The sequence below is a fragment of the Eleginops maclovinus genome, chromosome 4, assembly GCF_036324505.1.
Source record: "Eleginops maclovinus isolate JMC-PN-2008 ecotype Puerto Natales chromosome 4, JC_Emac_rtc_rv5, whole genome shotgun sequence".
Taxonomy (NCBI): Eukaryota; Metazoa; Chordata; class Actinopteri; order Perciformes; family Eleginopidae; genus Eleginops; species Eleginops maclovinus.
In genome coordinates this window covers 28,904,168-28,924,120 of record NC_086352.1, presented here as the reverse complement: position 1 = coordinate 28,924,120, position 19,953 = coordinate 28,904,168, and the positions used below count along the sequence as shown (strand labels likewise).

At 39.4% G+C, this 19,953-nt stretch overlaps 1 protein-coding gene across 1 annotated transcript; it reads left to right on the top strand.

Moving 5' to 3' along the window:
- The first annotated feature begins 1,237 nt into the window (after positions 1-1,237).
- Positions 1,238-19,874, top strand: dis3l (DIS3 like exosome 3'-5' exoribonuclease). Its single transcript, XM_063880614.1, has 18 exons — positions 1,238-1,477; positions 2,608-2,761; positions 4,439-4,567; positions 6,142-6,277; positions 8,289-8,456; positions 8,877-8,955; positions 9,059-9,238; positions 9,766-9,935; positions 11,106-11,267; positions 11,356-11,606; positions 13,726-13,818; positions 13,903-14,191; positions 16,158-16,393; positions 16,538-16,692; positions 17,295-17,473; positions 17,555-17,700; positions 18,582-18,753; positions 19,325-19,874. The coding sequence occupies exons 1-18, from the start codon at positions 1,348-1,350 to the stop codon at positions 19,646-19,648; spliced, it is 3,153 nt and encodes a 1,050-aa protein (XP_063736684.1). The 5' UTR covers positions 1,238-1,347; the 3' UTR covers positions 19,649-19,874.
- The last annotated feature ends 79 nt before the right edge of the window (positions 19,875-19,953 follow it).

Here is a 19,953-nt window from a genome sequence, read left to right as displayed (position 1 = left end):
AACCCTGAGGCCTGGCGGTTTTTGAAAGTTGCAAAATAATTATTTCAGTTTTTGTAAGTATCATAAACCAAATTTAACTACACTTGTTAACGACATGCTTGATGTGATATGATATCATTGTTTAAACCAATACTTAGAGGAAAGAACACTCCTCACACAAGACAAATACAGTGAATAAGTCGTTTAAGCTAGCAGGTGATGGAATTAGCGTCTTTTTGCGCATGTATATGAATGAAAGAGTTGTAAAAAAAAGTATTCTTACACTACTACTTAACTCAAATTTAAAAAACAGAGTACTTTCTCCACCATTGCATTTAGCTCAGTGTCATGGCTAGCATAAAAGTACTTACATATCAAGCAGAGCAGCATGGCTGTCATTTCTTTTCGGTCACCTGTTGACCTGAAGTCCAATATTTATTAGTGTGTTATCCCTTGTTTGTTTGCCACCCTACTCCTCTTGAGAGAGAAACTGTCAGTGAGGTTTATTTGTTATGGTTTTTTTTTTTTTTAAATATTATCCTTCTCCGTCCTTGTTGTCTCCAAGAGATAGCATGCAGTTAGCTTGTAGCCTATTTGCAGGTGTGTTCACAAGTGTTAAATAAATTGCCGTAGTTCTGGGGTTTGATGGTCATATCTGACGTTACACTGAAAGTGACAGGAAACTAAAATAGCACCTGATCAGCAGGCGGTGAAACATGTCCCGACCACCAGGGGCAGCATATTCGGTAAAGTTTGAAGGAATATGCTTCAGCATAGTTTTGCACATGTTTTGTTGTTGAAAATGTAAAGCAAATGCCATATTAAGCAGTGTGTTTCTACCAAAAATAATTAATATATGAATGGTGTCCTGCTGGTTATACTTCAACATGTATAAGTGCTATCTTTAATTACTTTACACATTCATGGTCTGAAATAGGTTTGTAAAAATATGCATTTGCTCATTATATAATACAAATTGCTCTAAAATACAATTGTATTATGTTTTAAAGTTGTGTCCTACTCTTCAAACGTACACAATACTGCATTGATTTAGAGTCTATTGAAATCAATCAAGAGTTTTAAATAAAAAATGAAAATCAGTAAAGATAAATATTAATTTTTCAAGCTCAAAGTAGTTTTGTCCATCATTTGATACTTCCATACAAGGGCGATCTTAAATCCCTTACGTCAAACACCACCTGAACGCAGCAATAGAAGAACCCGCTTTGCGTCATGACGTCAGCAGGCGTGCCTTATTCGCTTCCCTGAAGTTCGGATTGTTTACAAGTGAATCTTCCCGCGTTGGGATATAAACAGCTGATTAAGGAGAGCAGCAGGCTACACATGGCTGCTGCCTGAGATCTGAGGATGATTAAGACGGAGAAGATCCTACATCTGAAGAGCTGCCGCGGGAGGAAGGTCCGTGTGGTCCGGGAGCATTATCTGAGAGAGAGGGTCCCCTGCTACAGCTCCCTGTGTCAGGCGGGCTGTGAGAACGGTACGTCAGCTAAAAACAAAGACACAGCACAGCCTTTAATTAACTTTCACTAGTAACTATCAAATCACACTGTAGCTATTATTACAGCAGTGAGTGAGACACTAGATCACACAGTGGCTTTGATTCCACTAAACCAAAGATAAATATTATACATCTGTATTCATCCCCAGAGGGCAACATCGGTTGGTGCAGCAGTATAGAGACATAGATAGGTGGTGCAGAAAGTAACAAATAAATAATATGAGGTATATTAAATAAGTATATAATAAAACTAGAATCTCTACAAAAGCATTTGAAGAAAAATGTCATGTGATTGATACATGTAAGGTCAACAGGTAGCCTATAATATGTAAACAGTGTACAGTTATAAATCATAAATGGCACTCACTGTTTGTCTGCATTATAAAAGAATAAAGTGCAATAGTTAATGAAGCATATCAACATAAAATACGCCTAGTTAATATGATTCAATATGATATAGTATGGGATATAAGACGTAGAGTAAGGTGTAATAATATTGTAGTAGTGCAGTATACTAGAGAATGGGATAGTGAATATCATATTTTCTCAATTTGATACTGATTATTAGTATTCAAGGAGGCTGATAACCAATTTGTGCAACTAATAGGCTATACATTTGCAGTAAAATTGGAATTATAGTATCAATTTAGGACACTCTATTTCAAAACTTAGATTAAATGCTTTTGAGAATACTGTTTTAATAAATGCTGCACAAGGGAGCTAGTACTATTTTTTTGTGACTCAATCAAGAAAGACAGATATAGGAGGGGGCCTAATCACAGCCAAAGTAGCACCTTTTTAAAATATTTTTGATATATTTTATATGTTTTATTGACGGTCAGATAAAAAACAAAACGAATCCCAATAAGTGGAAAAATGCTGAATCGCACAGCAGGTAATTATCCAGGCCGCTTAAAGGTTAGGTTGAAATTCTAGCATAATAAAGTATATTATAACAATAAAATATAGTTTATTCTAATATTTAACATATTAAAGAAAAACTATTCTTATATTAAAATAAAAGTTATTTATGCTACACACATGTTGAAGTGAATCAGTGTTTCAGCCAAAATAAACATTGATAAAATCCCTGCTTACTTCCCAACCAGATGGCAAGGTGCTGCCAAGAGATCTGACCCACTATGTCATTCCTGATGTGGGGGTGGCGGGGGACTATCTGGAGATCCTGGAATTCAGAGAGCTGCAGGGCATCATCTTCACGCAGACCGCCTGCCAGGGGGTGCAGCACAGCAAAGGACGAAGGTACACTCACATGAACATTAATCCTTTGGTTAAACAGCTAATTCCTTTCTATCAATTTATACCTAAATGAATATATTCAAACGTTAAACTTTATGTATATGGTGAAATTAGAATATCTTTTTCAAGTCACTTCAAAGTCACACCAGGCAGATAGTAACAGCTGTGACGTATGTCTTAATCTTGTGCTGGAGCCTCTGTTTTTGAGTGTAAAGATATTCTGACCACAGGCAGATATGTTTATGGCCAGGCTATGAATCAGTTAAATATGCAGACCAGAGGTGAGTTTGTCGTAATGGGTGGCCAAGTTTTTAAATCGATCTCCAGCTTCCTTGTTTTACAGTCAGAGCTCAAAAAAAAGAATTCAATCACACATTCAATATAGATTTATGTTTTATATTACAATATATCCAAACAAGCGTTCTGGAGGACAGCGTCTCAGGATTACTATTCCACCAGCAAATACAGAAAGTTCAGCTTCAGGCACCCTGAAAGCATCAGGACCTCCTCTGAAGACCTACCTGCACAGGTGTTTAAAGAGTGTGTCCTGGTGATGTTCATTATATCAAAGCTCAGTGCTGACCAAGCTAAACGGCCTGTGACTTGAAATGCGTCTCCCAGACAAACACGGACGTGCTTACGCCGTCATTTTACCATGTTGCGTCATTCATGTGATGAGGCTTCACTTAAAATTATGTTAGGTAGCTTGCAGAGCATATTCTGATGCCATACTGTGTCAGTAATTGCAGTTTTTCACTCACTTCAACCCACTGGAATGGGCGCCGTGCTTGTGTGTATCTGTGTAGAACGGCCTTTGATTTTCTTTCGTGACTCTTTGCTTTAGTTTTAATAATGATATGAATAATTAATTGTGAATATATTTTACAATATGGACTCCAAATGTAGATATGCCCACTTAAGTTCTAATTAGTTTTTGTTCTAACAGTTTGTTTTAAAACCATTACTTACCTGTAAATCATTTTTATATATATTTTTTAAATTTCATATCCTTGTGGGAATCTGTACTGTTTTTGTTCTCTGTTGCTGCATAAACTCTTGAATTTCCCCTCGGGGATTAATAAAGGTACATCTTATCTATATTAAAGAAACATCAGCTGGTTCTCCTCACCACTTGGGAAAAAAGCTCATTCTAATGTATCTTGCACTTTGTATTGTGTTGATTATGTTTCTTTTTCTAAAGGATGACTGTGCAAATATGTTACATTAAGGGAAAAGTCCAACACACTTTCGGTAAACTCTTATATACTCTCTGGCTGAGAGTTGAATGAGGGGATGGAAACCACTCTCACAGTAAATATGAAGCTACCAACAGCGCTGGCTAGCTTTGCTTAGCATGTAGTTTAGAAACAGGGGGAAACTGTTACCCTGGCTCAGTGCAAAGGTAACAATATCCACCTGCCAGCATACTCCCTATTTTTAAGGGTCAGGCTCAACAAAAAAGCATTTTCATTGCATTTTGTGAATATGTTTTTTTTAAAATGGTGAGCTTCTTATTTAACGGACAATCTTCTCGACTTACTATTCGAAAGAAAGCGAATCAGTGTACTTCCCAAGATGTACCTTTCCCTGAGTCTACTGAATTCCTTCTTGTAGTTATCTCTATAATTTAAAGCTTACGAGGTTTTTTTCTCCGTTCTCGTTGTGTGGGTTTCTGTTCAGGCAATACAACCGTCTGCGGAACCTGCTCAAAGACCCCAGACATGACTGCGTGCCGTTTGCCAATGAATTTCAGGAATATTCATACTGTCCACGAGAGAAGGGGGAGAGCCAGGAGAACTGGCAGACCAGGTCAGTGCTCATCACCATCCCAACACCACCCCAAGTACAGTGATATCCAATCAGAACCAGCAGCCTACGAGAGGCAACGTGTCATTAATATTGTGATTTCTATGTACCAATTACTTAACAGTTCTCGGAAAAAACTCTGTAGCCACTAAATTCCCATTGAATACAGACTCTTAAGAGGCTAATATTGCATCATAGCTGTGACGCATTCCAAAATAAAGTCCTTACTGAAGTTGAAATTGTACGATTTCTAATATAGAGAACAAAACAAAGGTAGGACCATACGGTCATCAGAAAATATGTGAACCAAATCACCCTCTCTTTTATCCACAGACTCAGGTGCCCTACATACCATAAACCACATCCATCAGACAATTACCGGAAGTGGTCAATTACAAATGGATTTTATGTTAACAAGAATGATAATTTAAAAACAATAAACAACAGCTTAATAAGCATTTTGCTCAAATGTTGAACTTCAGTGATGCTTTCCTTTGTGAAAGGGAGAACTGTGGGCAATTTCCATTATACATTTCTTGTCGTGTATCTGTTCCTATGGGTGCTTTGCCAGATTGGGAATGAAAGTTTAAAAATCCAGTTTAGTAATATTTAAAGTGTGAATTCACTTCGACTGTAGTTCAACTTGTATAAAGGTCTAGTTATAATGGACCATACGGCACTCAGGGCAAAAAGTTTTTTCCTGCACTGTTGAGTTTTTTTTCTTCAGTTTGAGCTACTCTGCTTGCATGCCATGTCCAAAAAAGGCTATTAGGTGTTTATTTTACCAAATGTGTCTATTTGTGTTTTGGCATTCCTCCTAAATTCAATGAAAGCTAGCATTAGATGATGCTGCTATTAATATTGATTTTGTTTTCTCAAAGTGCTGTTTTTTACATTTTGATACAGAAATCTGCACTTCAGTAGCAATTATACACAGAACTTTCCAGTTGTATTAATTATGGACTCATACAAAGAGGTATTAGTTGATAGAAAGAGGTCAGGCTGATCCTTTCATTTATTTTAATGCAAAAAGTCAGACCAGTTGCCAAAATCCCAAAGAAGTAAACTGGGAAAAAGGATGTGAACAGAGAGATTTCAAGCCCATGTTAGTTGTTTTAATCAAAATGATTATACATTTTTAGGTCTAATAATCAATTAAGTCTTTTTAGCACTTCTGTGGTAGCTGCTGCAATACCAAAGCTCTCTTTAAGCAAAAACCTCTTTTTCAAAGTTCTGCCTTCCACCTTGAATTTAGTTTTTTGTCATTATGCTTTGTTTCGTGTGTTGTGATGTCTTCCACTGCTGTTATGCATGTTGTCCCCACATTTTTTATTTAACTTTAAAAGGCAGAAGGCTGTAGTTGCAAACTGCTATCATGAAAATAGTTTATTACATAACCAAGACAGCAAACCGTAAAAGATGTCTGCATTCTTCATGATGTTTTCAGTTACAGGTAGTGAACATTTATAAGCCAGAGGAACTAAATACAGAATATCAGAGTTTAGTGCTTTAACAGGCAAGCTGTCTGCATACATCCTGTATCTGTGAATTAACTCTGTGTGTTTGTGTGTGTGTAGGTGTGTGTACTCTGCAGCAGTTTGGTACTACAACCACCTGGCTGGTATGATCGATGTAGTGATGATCACTGAGGATCAGGATGCCGTGGCTCAGTACAGCAGCCTCAACTCTGGGGTTTACATTATCTCTTTCCAGGTACTTGAACTGCACACTAACACCACATGATGCTAATATCTGTCCCTACACAAAATACTGTCCATAAGTATTTAGACAGTGAGACATGTTGTGGTTCTGGCTTCAGCATACTGCATGTCGAGTGACACAGCTACGTGGTTAAAAAGCCAATTCAGTTTTCTTTTTTTTCATTTTGGCTCTTTCAGAGTGCGTTTGTACAATGTACATAATCTATGAATAACTTAAGGTTTTGAGCAAGGCAGCAAGCCAAGTTTGGAGGAGCAGGGAGTCAATATCAGTTATTATGCAGACTATCTGTAGAATATTTCGATTTTAGAGTCAGATAGTCCTTCACGACAGAGAACTGAAATGGTTATACATGCTCTCGCCAAAGACAGCAGACTCCAATGAAGAAAGGTCTTATTTTACCTCCCAGAACACGGATGTTCCTGCCTAGATAATGCCTTTATTTTTTTTTTGTCATTTTAGATGGCTAAAACACATATTGCTGCTGACTCTGTCCACAGCAGTACTCTTTGTTGCTTCTGTGCTGGGAGTCCTGTGATTTAGCGCTGTCCTGCTGCATTGTTCTCAAGAGGCATTGAATCCTGCTCTGTTCACGTACTTTTGAAACCATTATGTTTCAGTGCAGAGCCAGAACAATAGAAAATGCATGGCTGTTAAAGTACAGACCTCTCTCTGCTGCATGCTGTGTGTTGACCCAGGTCATCCATCACTCAATATAAACACAGAAACACCAATAGACGTGTTGGTTATTTGAATGGTTTTGGAAGCATTTGCCACATGTTTGAGCTTTAGGTCATATCAAACGACTTCCCTCAGCAGATGGAGCCCAGTTATCAGGGAATTGTAGATATCTCGAGCATACATTTGCACTTTTAGAAAAACTCATATTGCTAATGATGATAATTTAATTCAGGATGGATGTTGTGGTGAAATTGTTTTCTAACCTGTAGGTTCAACCTGTTGTGTACTATAATAACATTATTTGCTCATACCACCATCACAATGCAATTCCTATAAAAGTTGATGAACCAGGATTTAATAATGTAATTATCGCGCAGTCCAAGTTAATGAGTCAACAGACATATTTACAAAGTAAAAAGAAAAGACTGTCTAGCATCTTACTTCAATAATCTTTTTATAACCCCTTAGATCTTAAATATTTACGCATCAGCACATTATGGATTGCCTAGAATGCTGAAATGATTATTAAGTGTCTCATTGTCTTGCATAGACATGCCCCCAATACGCTCCGTCTATATATCGCTCCATTGAGCTGCCTGACAACTAATATGCTCAGTAAATAGTGAGAAAGAAACGTCAGAAAAAGAAAACTCTCATGGCTGCTTTTAAAGTTTTTGATGAAGTACAAGGACGCAGTGGAGCGCAGAGGGCTGTTTTGACACAAGAAGACGATGCAAATTCTATAAGCAGCTGATTCTAACACGGCAGTAATGTAGGTGTCTTGTCTACCTGCAACAGTTGTCAAGTCATTTTGGAAAAGAGTAGATGTTTAAAAGCAAAGCAGCGGCTGTTCTCAGTACCTCCTGTGTATCAAGACATCTTGGTAGCAAATCAAAAGACAGCGTAATGGAGTTACTTTAGTTGTATAGTGCAGCCTAGCATATACAAAAAATACAAAGAAAGGTCCTGTTCCAATTCAAATTTCTTCCACGTCTAAAAAGTGAAGCCAATGTGGAAGAGCCTTAAAACCTACGTTCTTTCTAATGGTCAACAGGGGGCGACTCGACTGGTTGCCAGGGGCTACCTTGTGATTGACAGGTTGCTACCACATGACAGGAAACTTTAACCCTTTCACATTGGGTTTTCAGGTCACTCCTGTGTTTCTAAACAGCATATAGTCAAAATGAGTATGGCTCAATCACCCAGTATCTGAATGATCTTGTGTTTTGCATCTTTACACAAGGTAAAACCCTGACCTATAATGTTTGCTATATGTTTACCTGTTCCTGACATTTCTTCCCTCCTGTGTCTCTTTATGTGTCAGGATTATTTAAGAAACTTCTGTCCGGAGCTGCAGACAGCACACGACTTGTACGGCTCCATTTCCCAGGCACTACAAGAGAAGGAGAGTGAAGGCACGGAGAGGGAGTACACCGAGCATCTGCCCGCTGAGGTGCTGGAGGCTGGGATCAAGTCTGGGCGGTACATTCAGGTAGAGCACAAGTCCACCTACCTGGGTTATGTCTAGCAAGTGTTTACTGGTACAGCGGTAATAACATTGGGCAAAAACAGAAAATAGCCAGTAAATATGCAAAATTGTGCATAACAGTAAACAAAAAAGAGACTGGAAGCTTGTTTTAACTGGGTCATTTGACAAATAAGATTAATAATAATAAGTGGCAATGTTTAATACATTTAAGGGTCAAGGAAATAATAATAGAAAGGTGGATGGTTTCAGAAGCTTGCCAGTTGTCTGTTCTGAAGCACTTCACGTCATAAACGAAGGTCCTTGTACTCAATAGCGCACCATAATGGGTTTTAAATAGAGTAAAATACCCTCAAATGGCACTTTTTCAACAGTCTATTCTGGAAATCTGAATAAATCTCACATTTATTTCCTTTTTTTTTGAAGGGGACTCTGAATGTTAGCAAGCACCGGGCACATAGTGAAGCTTCAATCATGACGGACGGTTTGTCCAACAAGAACACAGGTGCAGATCAACAGAACCACAAACACACAAACAGTTAATGCGTTAATTGCTTTATCGCTGACGCCGCTCCCTGATCATCTCACCTTTTCCTCGTCCATTTCAGATCTGAGTTGGGGCGTGTTGGTGTGCGGAGGGAAGAATCGTAACAGGGCGGTGCATGGAGACATGGTTGTGGTGGAGTTGTTGCCGAAGAGCGAGTGGAGAGGGAAGGACAACACCCTGGCTGAGGGTCAGGGGGAGGAGAAGAGCGGAGAGGAAAGTGAAAGTAAACCCATGCCTACAGGTGGGTCCGTTTTATTATCTCTTCCAATTTATTGTCTTTTCACCTGTTAGTGTACATGATGACTCCTAATGTCCTTTAACTAAAACTTAGAAGAAATGTAAGCAGTTCTGGCTGTATTTGAACATGTGGCCATATAAAATATTGGCTTTTTAGAGTTTTAACTGTTGGTGTCACACCTACAAAGTTGTTATGCTTTATATATTTTCTCTTGTCATCCTCTCTTCTGCCACACATTTCAGTTTTTACTTGTTGTTGTTTTTATTATATAAGGTACCACCTTTAGGTTTTTTAAACATTTATATCATTATTGCAGTTTTTTTCAATAAAAATAGGAGAAAACGGTTTACATACATGTTTTTAAACCAGTATCTTCATTTTATTTAAAGTATTTATGAAGATCATATACATTTGGGCAAGGTAAAACTCTATAACATAGAATATGTCAGAGAAAGTAGACAGAAGTATAAATGTGACGCTAGGACACACAATAAATGATAACTGTTTGCGTCTCATATATTAATCCTCAGGCCGTGTTGTGGGGATCCTGCAGAGGAATTGGAGGGACTATGTGGTGACTTTTCCCCCCAGGGAGGGGCCTCAGCCCCAGAGCAGGAACTCGCAGCGCATCCTGGCGGTGCCCTGGGACCACCGCATCCCCAAGATCCGCATCAGCACCCAGCAGGCCGACGCTCTGCAGGTCTGCTTTACCTTGACCTACCATCAAAAACTCACATGATTGGACAAACAAATTTAACATCGCCTTACATTCTTTATTTTTACAAGTGGATCATTTACTTATTTCGGTATTTATGTAAACTGGGTGAAACAGAAAGAGGATTATTTTACATAAACATGAGATAAAAAACAAGAGGAAGGTAAAGGGATCCATCAGCACAATGTTTTGTTAGTAAGTGCGTTTAAATAAAGGCAAGTTTATGTATTTTTATTTATAAAATGTCAATGTGAAAAATAATTTAAAGCATTAAGACATAGTGGAATTAGTAAGACCTTATCAAATTACATGTAAATTGTAACATTACGTAAAAAGCCAAAGGCATACAAGTTAAATTATATTATATAGAATTGGATAGATGTAAAAAAACCAAGAATAAATATGAATAGTTATTAGCCTAAATGAAGTAAAAGCAACAGCATGAAGTAAAGTCTTCATTAGTCACTAATGTGTCCCTCAAGTAGGCCAAACTCTATAGAGCAGAAGCTAAAAGAAGGGTTTAAGATCAGCTTCACTGAAGGGTAAATGAGGGAAATAAACATGTTTACTGTTTACTTTTGATTTGCTACCAAGATGTCCAAAAGCAGAGGTGGGAGAAGTACTCAGATCTTGTTCTTGAGTAAAAGTAAAAGTACCAGAGTGTAGGAATACTCTGTCACAGTAAAAGTCCTGCACTCAAAATGTTCCTCAAGTTAAAGTACAAAAGTATTCTCATCAAAATATACTTAAAATACCAAAAGTAAAAGTAGTCATTGTTTGATTGGTCCATTTCAGAATAATATATCTGATATGTTTTATAATGATTGATCATTAAAGTGTTCTCAGAGCTGGTAAAGGTGCAGCTAGTTTTAGTGGCTTTGTATACTGCAGGGTAGCTGCTGGATTTACTGCAGGTGAACTAAAGTCTGATTTAAGGGTTGATTATATTTACCATCATTAATCCAAATCTGTAAAGTCACTAAAGGTATTAAATAAATGTAGTGGAGTAAAAGTACACGCTTTACCTCTGAATTGTAGTGGAGTAGAAGTACAAAGTAGCAGAACATGGAAATACTCCAGTAAGTCCCTCAAAATGCCAAAAGGCAGAAAAAGATGCCTTATATGAACTGTTTTCCCCCTCATTCACCCACCCAGGACCACAGAGTGGTGGTGCGCATCGACTCCTGGGAGAGCACGTCGCTCTATCCCAACGGCCACAGTGTACGGGTGCTGGGTAAAGCTGGAGAGCTCGAGACGGAGATCCAGACCATCCTCATCGAGAACTGCATCCACGTGCCTCCATTCTCAGACGCACAGGTCAGACAGGAAGCTTTTTTTCCCCCCAGACACGACCGTGAGGCTGTAACTCTACTTTCTACCTGTGACTGTCTCTGTGTGTCCGCAGCTGAGAGAAATGCCGGTGAACTCAGCAGAGAAACCATGGAGGATGGATCCGGCTGAGGTGGCGCAGCGGCGGGACCTCCGGGAGAGTCACCTGGTGTTCAGCATCGACCCGCGGGGCTGCGAGGATGTGGACGACACGCTGTCTGTGCGCAGGCTCGCCGACGGGAAGCTGCTGGAGCTGGGGGTCCACATCGCAGATGTCACCCACTTTGTCACAGAGGGCTCGCTCACCGACCTGGAAGCACGTTCAAGGTGAGGAGCCAGTTAGAGGATAGTATAGGGCAGGGGCGGCAGGTAGTGTTGGCTGGAGAAGTCTTAGGCTTACCTTAGTTATTGGTCCCGTTACTATTTTGAACTACATATAAAACCGGCAGACAGTATAATTTCCCAATCATCTTTAAGCCTCTCATATGCAGCTAATTTATTCTGTCACGCAGTGTTTGCCTGGGGCCACAACTAGCAGGAATTTATTTGATTGACCATGATTTAGATTGTGGTTGTTTATTGTCATAAACTTTGTGTATTCTTTTTGTTTGTTCGCTCTAAATTCATGTCATTTGTTCTGCAACTGTAGCATATAACCCTGGTATCGTCAAAAACTATTTTTAGGTAGCTTGGTAGGTTGTATGTTACTGTATTCAGCGTCAAAATTAATTAGCACGTGCTATAGACATCCAGCCCCTTGTTAGCTCCTAAGTTGTGTGTTTTCATAGAATTGTTGTTATAAACATATTAACATCCTATGTGGTGTTCAAAACAAGAGTGACAGTTGGTCAAATATTAACCCTTCTTATCCTGAGCCTCAGCCGCCGCCTTTGGGATAGTATTAGAAAGGCCAGAAAGTTTCTGCCTGGTTGTATATTGCAAATGGCAATGTCTGATGTGTGTGTAATTTTGAAAGTGTCAAAATCACAACAACAACAGAGGAAAGAAGCAGAAATGACACACAACACTGACTTGAGGCACAACAGTGTTTCTGACAGTGAGAAATGGTGCTGCTGAGTCAGGAGTTTCTCAGAGCAAGGACGGCGAAAGGAAAAGGGCCTTTAATAGTTCAAACAGACCAACATTTAGAAAAAACACAGAAGACAGAATTGCAGAATCTTTGTTTTGTTGCACTCTTCAGGGCTGTGTTTCTGTATGTATCAGTGCTGTGGGGTAAAGTGGATCTATTTGATGCTCCACCCATTGATTTAAATACACAAGGACAGTGTGATGTCACAGTGACACCATTGGTAAGAGAAATGAACCCCTACAGGGTGAGCAGGACCGCAACGCAAATTACCCGACTACTTACAAGAGAAATCAATCACAAAATATTCCATTAAAAAAGGTTTTATTGATTTAAAAATGATTTTGTGGCTTCAGTTAAAACCGATAATCTGCTTGCTCTGTTGGGAGTGTCTTACAATGCAGTATATGCATATTATGATTTATTATATTTCAAGTTTTATGGCCCCGGCCGTGGCGCAACTGGCTGGAGCACCTGCACCGTACGCCGGCGACCCGGGTTCGATTCCCGACCCGTGGTCCTTTCTGGATCCCACCCCGACTCTTTCTCCCACTTTCCTGTCACTCTCCACTGTCCTATCCGATTAAAGGCAAAAAGCCCCCAAAAGATAACTTTAAAAAATATATGTATATTTCAAGTTTTATTTAATACTGTATGTATGTAAACGTATTTAGGAAATAGGAAAACTTTTACTTTTTATTTTTACAACACTATCAATACTTACTAATAAACTGTAGGAGGTCTCGTGTTTAATAATACAGATATAAATACAGTGAATACAGATGAGGGGAAAAAAGTACCAGAAATCAATACTTAGATTCACATATGAGAGAATGTGTTTTTAAAAATGTATCTACTGCTTGGAAACATACCTTGGGGAGAAATGGTGATCCATTTTCTATGTTTAATTCAAAAAGTTTTCTCTTCTGAGTTTATGACTTAAGAAATTAAATAATGTATTTTAAGGTTTCTGAGTTCCTTAAAAGGCAGGTTAGTTTCTTCTTTTATCAGGGTAATTTTTCAAGTGTTTGATACTTATTCTGGACAAAGAGGCTGAAGTGCTGCTAACCCATGTTGAAAAAGACTAAAAGCATTTAGGATTCAAAACCAAAATAAAGACACTGCATTAGAGTGCAGCAAAAAATTATCCTCACCTGGATAAAAACATAAATGCTTTTAGCCCTTTTATTTATGGGGTCGTCGTGCAATTAAGCCTTTTTTTCATAAACACAGGAGAGAAAGTACAGATCAAAGTAGGAAACTGGATCACCGGATTTAATTTCAGCACAAGAGAAAAACGCACTATACTTTACTTTTTCTTTTTCCTTCTTCTTCTCTGTACTTCTTCCTCCTTCTCAGGGCCACAACGTACTACCTGGCAGACCGCAGGTACGACATGCTGCCCAGTGTTCTCAGCGCAGACCTCTGCTCTCTGCTGGGCGGAGTCGACAGGTCAGTGAACTCCACGTCACTACAGCATGTCGAAGAAAGTCAATTGAAACATATTAAAACATGCTATTTGTATGTTATAACCAGGTATGCGATGAGTGTGATGTGGGAGATGGATGCACAAACCCTCGTCGTCAACAAGGTGTGGTACGGTCGCACGCTCATCCGCTCCTCCTACCAGCTGCACTACGAGCTGGCCCAGGCGCTCCTCGACGGGGAGCAGGCGGAGGTGCTGGAGCTGGCCGGGCTCGGGTCTGAAGAGAAGGACGCTAAACTAGCTCAGCTCACACAGGCTCTGGAGATGCTGACACACGTAGCCAGACACCTGCGGGCGCAGAGGGACCAGGGAGGAGCGCTGGAACTGGAAGGGGTGGAGGTAGGATTGGTTTCTCCTCTTTTTTGTGGTCCTTTTTTTTTTACTTTTTAATTACTCAAGAAAATACAAACTAATTTCTTGTAAGTAAGTAGGTAACAAAAAAAAACATGCATTATCATATCCATGTTGTCCAAATGTTTTTTGAGGGAAAAGATAAAATAAACATAATAATAACAAAAAACAAAAATTATCCCTTTTTTTTCCTGAAAGTTTGGTCAGACTTGTTAAGGATTTGGAATTGTAAATGTTTTCAGCCATTTGACTCTGAGGTCTTACAGTTTCCATTGATATCAACATATTATAGGTAGCCCACTATGACAGTTTCTAGGAAATTAATAAATAAATGAATGCTTTCTTTTGTCATATTGTTAAAATGGTCCCTCCTTAATGGGATACCAGACAAATATAAACTACACAGGTACTCGTAAAGGGCTGAATTCATCCTAGGCAACTTCCAAAAGTGAATATAACTTGTGATTCAAATACTTGTTAAAATATATTTGTCCTTCGTTGACCTGATTTACCCTTCCACCAAGTTCAATTGAAATTGGGTACATTCAAAACTCTTGAGGAAAACTGCAGTAAACAACTCACTGTACAAGTTTCCTGAACCCAAAACTAGAAAATATAAACATGCTTTAAACTGAAACACAATGTAAAAACCACCCTCACATTTGTTTTCCTCAGCCTCTGGTTTGATGATACTTTGTTCCGAGTAATATATTAGAGTTATTTTTAACATCCAGTCCAGCAGACAGGCGTTAATCTCACACATGGTCAGAAAACAATTTCAGTTGGAATACTGTAACAAAGGATGTGCAAATAGAGAGCACTCCACTGTGAATCCGGTGTGTTTCATTGAGTTGGTGATCCATCAAAACAAGATATAAACTCTCTTTGTTGTTCATGTGTAAAATACTCTGTAACAACCTGTCTTATTTAGATAAGTCTGACTGATTGAGTTTGTTTCAGTAGATGTCATCATGAAATTACTTGTCGTTTGTTTTGAGCAAATACTGTATGTTGTTCATAATAACCATTATTTATTTAACCTCCTGGAATTATAGTTTCTCTATAACTACCTGGTCCAGTTGTGAAAAGGCTTTTTGGCCACCGAGAATGCTGGGTCAAAATGTATTTTATAATGACTCTGTCAACCAGGAGAAATGACTCACACTGAAAGTACACTAATAACCACAAAGTAAAGAAACTTCAAGGATAAGGCTGGAGTGATTGTCAACAAATCCTATAATAACAACCAAAACAAAATTGTTTCGGTCGTTCAATTTTATCCAACTTCCCTACCCTGTGTGGCTGCAATCCCGCTACTCTTTTCCATAGACTGTATACAAATAGACTGTGACGTCACCATCTGTGGACTAAGATTTTGAAGCTCTGATCATTTGTTTAAATTATAAATTATTGATAAAATGTTGAAACTAGCAATTGATACCATAATCTCATTGGGAAAATGTTTACTGGGGTGATAAATCAAGTGAGAAAAAGGGTATTTTTCTCATAGACTTCTATACAATTAGACTTCTTTATGAAACCAGAGAATATTAGATCGGAATCCTGCTGGATATTCAATAGAAAGCAGGTTAGAAGTACGTTTTCATTAGCTACACTTTTTAGACCATGAAGTTGCCGCTTGGATCCTACTGAAGTTGAACATCTTTAAACATGGAAAACAAATTCAGCTTCATAATTTAAAAACGTTCCTAAAACAGCTGGTGTATGTAGCTGTATTGAAAGATAGGGGGAAATATTGAATTTTGTTGGTTCGTATTTGAAAGCTTATAAAAAGTGCATATATTGGTTTAAAAACATATACAGTATATATCCTTTGTAGCACTCTACCAGAACCCGTACCAAACATATCCAACCTCTCTAGACTACATAAAAGTATTCTGTACTTTCACATCGTTTCACATGTTCCACTTAAACTGTCCCCCTCCCTCCTCAGGTGCGTGCCCAGCTAGATAAGGACAAGAACATCACAGCGCTGGTCCCCCGCCAGCCTCTGGAGGTCCACGAGACGGTGGCCGAGTGCATGATTTACGCCAACCACTGGGTGGCGCGCAAGATCCAGGAGACCTTCCCCCACCAGGCCCTGCTGAGGCGCCACCCGCCTCCCCGGCAGGAGTTCTTCAGCCGACTGGTGGAGAGCGCCGCGGCCGGGGGCTTCACCATCGATACCAGGTGACCGGATTTAGAATAGGAAGCTGATTCTACTCCTTTCACATGCATGAGATTTTGAATTTAAAGCTAAGCACAAGAATTTCGGCAGCTGTTGTCGGATAAACATTTTATATCATATTAATACTGGTAGTTCTGTTCCGCCAGGACCAACAAGGCTCTGGCTGACTCTCTGGACCAGGCCGTGGACCCCCAGGACCCGATGGTGAACAGGCTGCTGAGAATAATGGCCACTACAGCCATGTCCCAGGCTGTGTACTTCTCAACTGGTCTTCAGTCTCTAGACCAGTTCTACCATTATGGTAAACTATGGAACACCTTCACCATATCCCCAGCATTCATTGTTTTATTAAGTGGAACTGCATTTACATATATTTTGTGGGATCTTTAGACCTTGGACCTAGAAGCATATCGATTTATGCTAATTCGAAAGAAAGATTTTGAGATTACAAATAAGATAAAGACAGCAAGCTTTCGTCAGTGTAGTGGATATTAAACATCAAAAATGCATATTTGAGGGTTTTATTGACCAAAATAAATAATTGTGTGAATGTATTTAATCATTTGGAGAAGTGTCATGGTGAAATCTGTAAGTGAAATCCCTTAGAAATATTTATTTAGTGTCATTCACAAAAATGGCATCATTTTCTTTTGAGCTGTTTGACATACTTTTCTGATTTATAGTGTTCCAAAAAGATATCCAAAATAGCTCTGTACAAACTTTGGACTCAAATCTGTGAACAGAATGAATTTTAAATCTGGTTTTATCCAATGTTAAGACGTCTCTCCTGAAAAAGTATTCAATTTATCACTTAAAAAAGATAAAGCCTTATCATTCCCCCGTCCCCAGTAGTATCTCCACTTAAACTGTAGCGATCTGTGCTAATGCTAATGTTCTTTGTAGGTCTGGCTCTGGACCGCTACACACACTTCACCTCACCCATCCGTCGTTATGCCGACATCGTGGTGCACCGCCTGCTCAACGCCGCCATCGCCATGGACAGGGGGGTGGACCCGGGTAAAGCATTAGCCAGCAACAAAGACCTGGAGGACACGGCTCATCATATCAACAACAAGAACAGGGTCCGTGCTGCTTTCTTGTTCACTTCTTACTCTGTAAAATAAACTCTTCTGACCGTCTGACCTCTGTGTGACCTTCTCCAGGCAGCACAGCAGGCCCAGAAGATTTCCACAGAGCTGTTCCAGTGTCTCTACTTCAAAGAGAGAGAACCTCAGTCAGACCAGAGCTGTGTGGCGGACGCAGTCATCTACTCCATCAGAGACAACGGCGTCTTGGTGTTCATCTCAGAGTAAGAAAATCACCGGGGTCATTTTAAAGGAGGGCTGCTTACTTGTATTATAAAGGTTTTAATTGTCCATGTTATTTTGCTGTTTTTCAAAGGATGGTAGAAATATATATTTTGTTAAAGGGGCCCTAGTATGCTTTTCAGGGTTTTCCCTTTCCTGTAGTGTGTTATATAGGTTTTGTGTGCATGTAAATGGTCTCCATTAGAGTCCTTTGTTTACTTCTGAAACATAGTGAGATCACGATGTAGTACTCGCACTTCTATTGACTAGCGCTCCGAAACATTGTACGCGATAAGGGGCTGGACATTTCTCAGTGGTTGACCAATCCTATCAGAGCCGGCCAGCTAACCAATCATAGCAGATTGGGCTCTGGTTTCAGACAGAGGGTGAAAAGAGGTGCTGCAGCACAGGCAGTATGAGAAAAATAAAGAGCTTTTTGAACATTAAAGCATGGAGACATGTCACAGTAGTAGCACAAAATACAAATATGAACCTGAACCATAATAGGGCCACTTTAATATAATATGTTGTCATGAAGACATTATCAGCACGGAAATCTTTAAAAATGGGTCATAAATGTAAATTAATTTTGGAAAAGCAGGACACCGTTTGTAGATTGAAGCTTTTGGGACCATTCTCAATCTTTCTGAATGTATTCTGATTAGTAAAGTAATGTAAATTGCACTTTAATGTTAAATGTTAACATTTTACGTGTTGTTATTATGTATAGGAGTTAAGCCTAATCTCAACATTTTATGGAGGGAAATGGCCGGTAAATTGTATAAAATTTACTATCTGATTCTTTTCATTCAGAGGTCTTAGGCTCATGATTTAAATACAATATTCTAACCCAGTATTCCTGACCTCCCCTGTGCTCTCTCAGGTACGGGGTGAAGGGCCCGATGTACCTGAAGAACCGCGAGGGCCAGGTGGTGGCAGTGGGACCGGACGGCAGCTGTGAGTGGCAGAGCGGCTCCCTGAGACGATACTCGCACCACATCACCACCACCTCCAGCTGCGGCACCTCCACCTTCAGACTGTTCGACCACATCACTGTGAGTAGCGTTCATTACTTTATGAGGATATCGTATGTTTATATTGTGTTGTTGACACACTGTAAAGGAACAGTTAAATGTAGTCAGTTGAAACAGTCATTGCCTTCAAATGTATTCGACATCCACTTGTCAAAAAAGAAGGTGACTGTCTTGTCATTTTAATACAAAAAAAGTAGTTTGCTTTGCCCAAGTGAAGCCTTGTAAGTAAAGCCATATGCCATGTTGTCGTACTTCATATTTAAGTGTAATATTTATGATAATATCCTAATCTAATTTATTAAGGGCCTCGTAATAGAAGAAGACTTTTTTTTAAAGTAATATTTCAAAACTGGTATTTGAGGGATTGATTATATTTGCATCAATCTAAGTCCCAAAATATATTAAAAAGATCCTGGTGTGATTAGTTTTTATTTTTTGTATGGATTTTGCCCCCAACAAAATGTGTTTTTTTTATAGCCATTAGTAAATATGGTATCTTCTAATTTAATATTGAAATACATACAATTATGATTCATTGACATTGTAACATGTCAATTAACATGTGAGTCATCTGAGTCCTGTCTCTCCGCAGGTTCGTATTTCTGTGCGCTCTACAAACTGCCACGCTGACTCGCTAAAGCTGGAGGTCACCAGCAACAGGCCCCTCCTCAGCGCGGGGCCCCAGCAGCCCCGCTCCCAGGGCCGCAGCCAGCTGGTGCAGGAAGTGGTGCGCCTGGCGGAGGAAGCGGCCCAGGAGAAGGCAGCCCGGCGGCCCAAACTTTCTAAAGAGGAGAGGGAGTTCAGTCAGAGCAAAACCCCCAACCTGTACTCCCTGCTGGAGGAGATCAGGGAGCTGGCTCTGCTGGACCTAGAGGGGGAGACACAGGTCTGTTTGACTACTGCCGAGAGACGCTAAACATGATTTACTACTGATATCTCCATGACAAATCATCGACATGAGGAAGGCCACAAGCACAAGAGGCTTTTCACTTTATATCATTGTCACAATTCTTAAGCACTCTTTGAATCCTGGCCGCTGATTTGTTTTTTTTATTATTATCGCCATCGTTTTTTACCTGTGATAATTGCTTGATGATTTGGAATGTAAATAAGTTATTTGATATTAAATGAGATGAGAAATATTCTGTTTCTGCAGACATTTTTCTTATATTGTAAATAGAGGTTATAAGTTATGAACATCTTTAGCTGACAGCACTGTAC

Excerpts from the sequence above, each read along its gene's own strand:
- dis3l (XM_063880614.1), top strand. The coding sequence starts at position 1,348 with ATGATTAAGACGGAGAAGATCCTACATCTGAAGAGCTGCCGCGGGAGG. Across the intron at positions 8,457-8,876 it reads AGTCTGGGCGGTACATTCAG|GGGACTCTGAATGTTAGCAA; the intron begins GTAGAGCACAAG and ends TTTTTTTTGAAG. Across the intron at positions 11,607-13,725 it reads GACCTGGAAGCACGTTCAAG|GGCCACAACGTACTACCTGG; the intron begins GTGAGGAGCCAG and ends CCTCCTTCTCAG.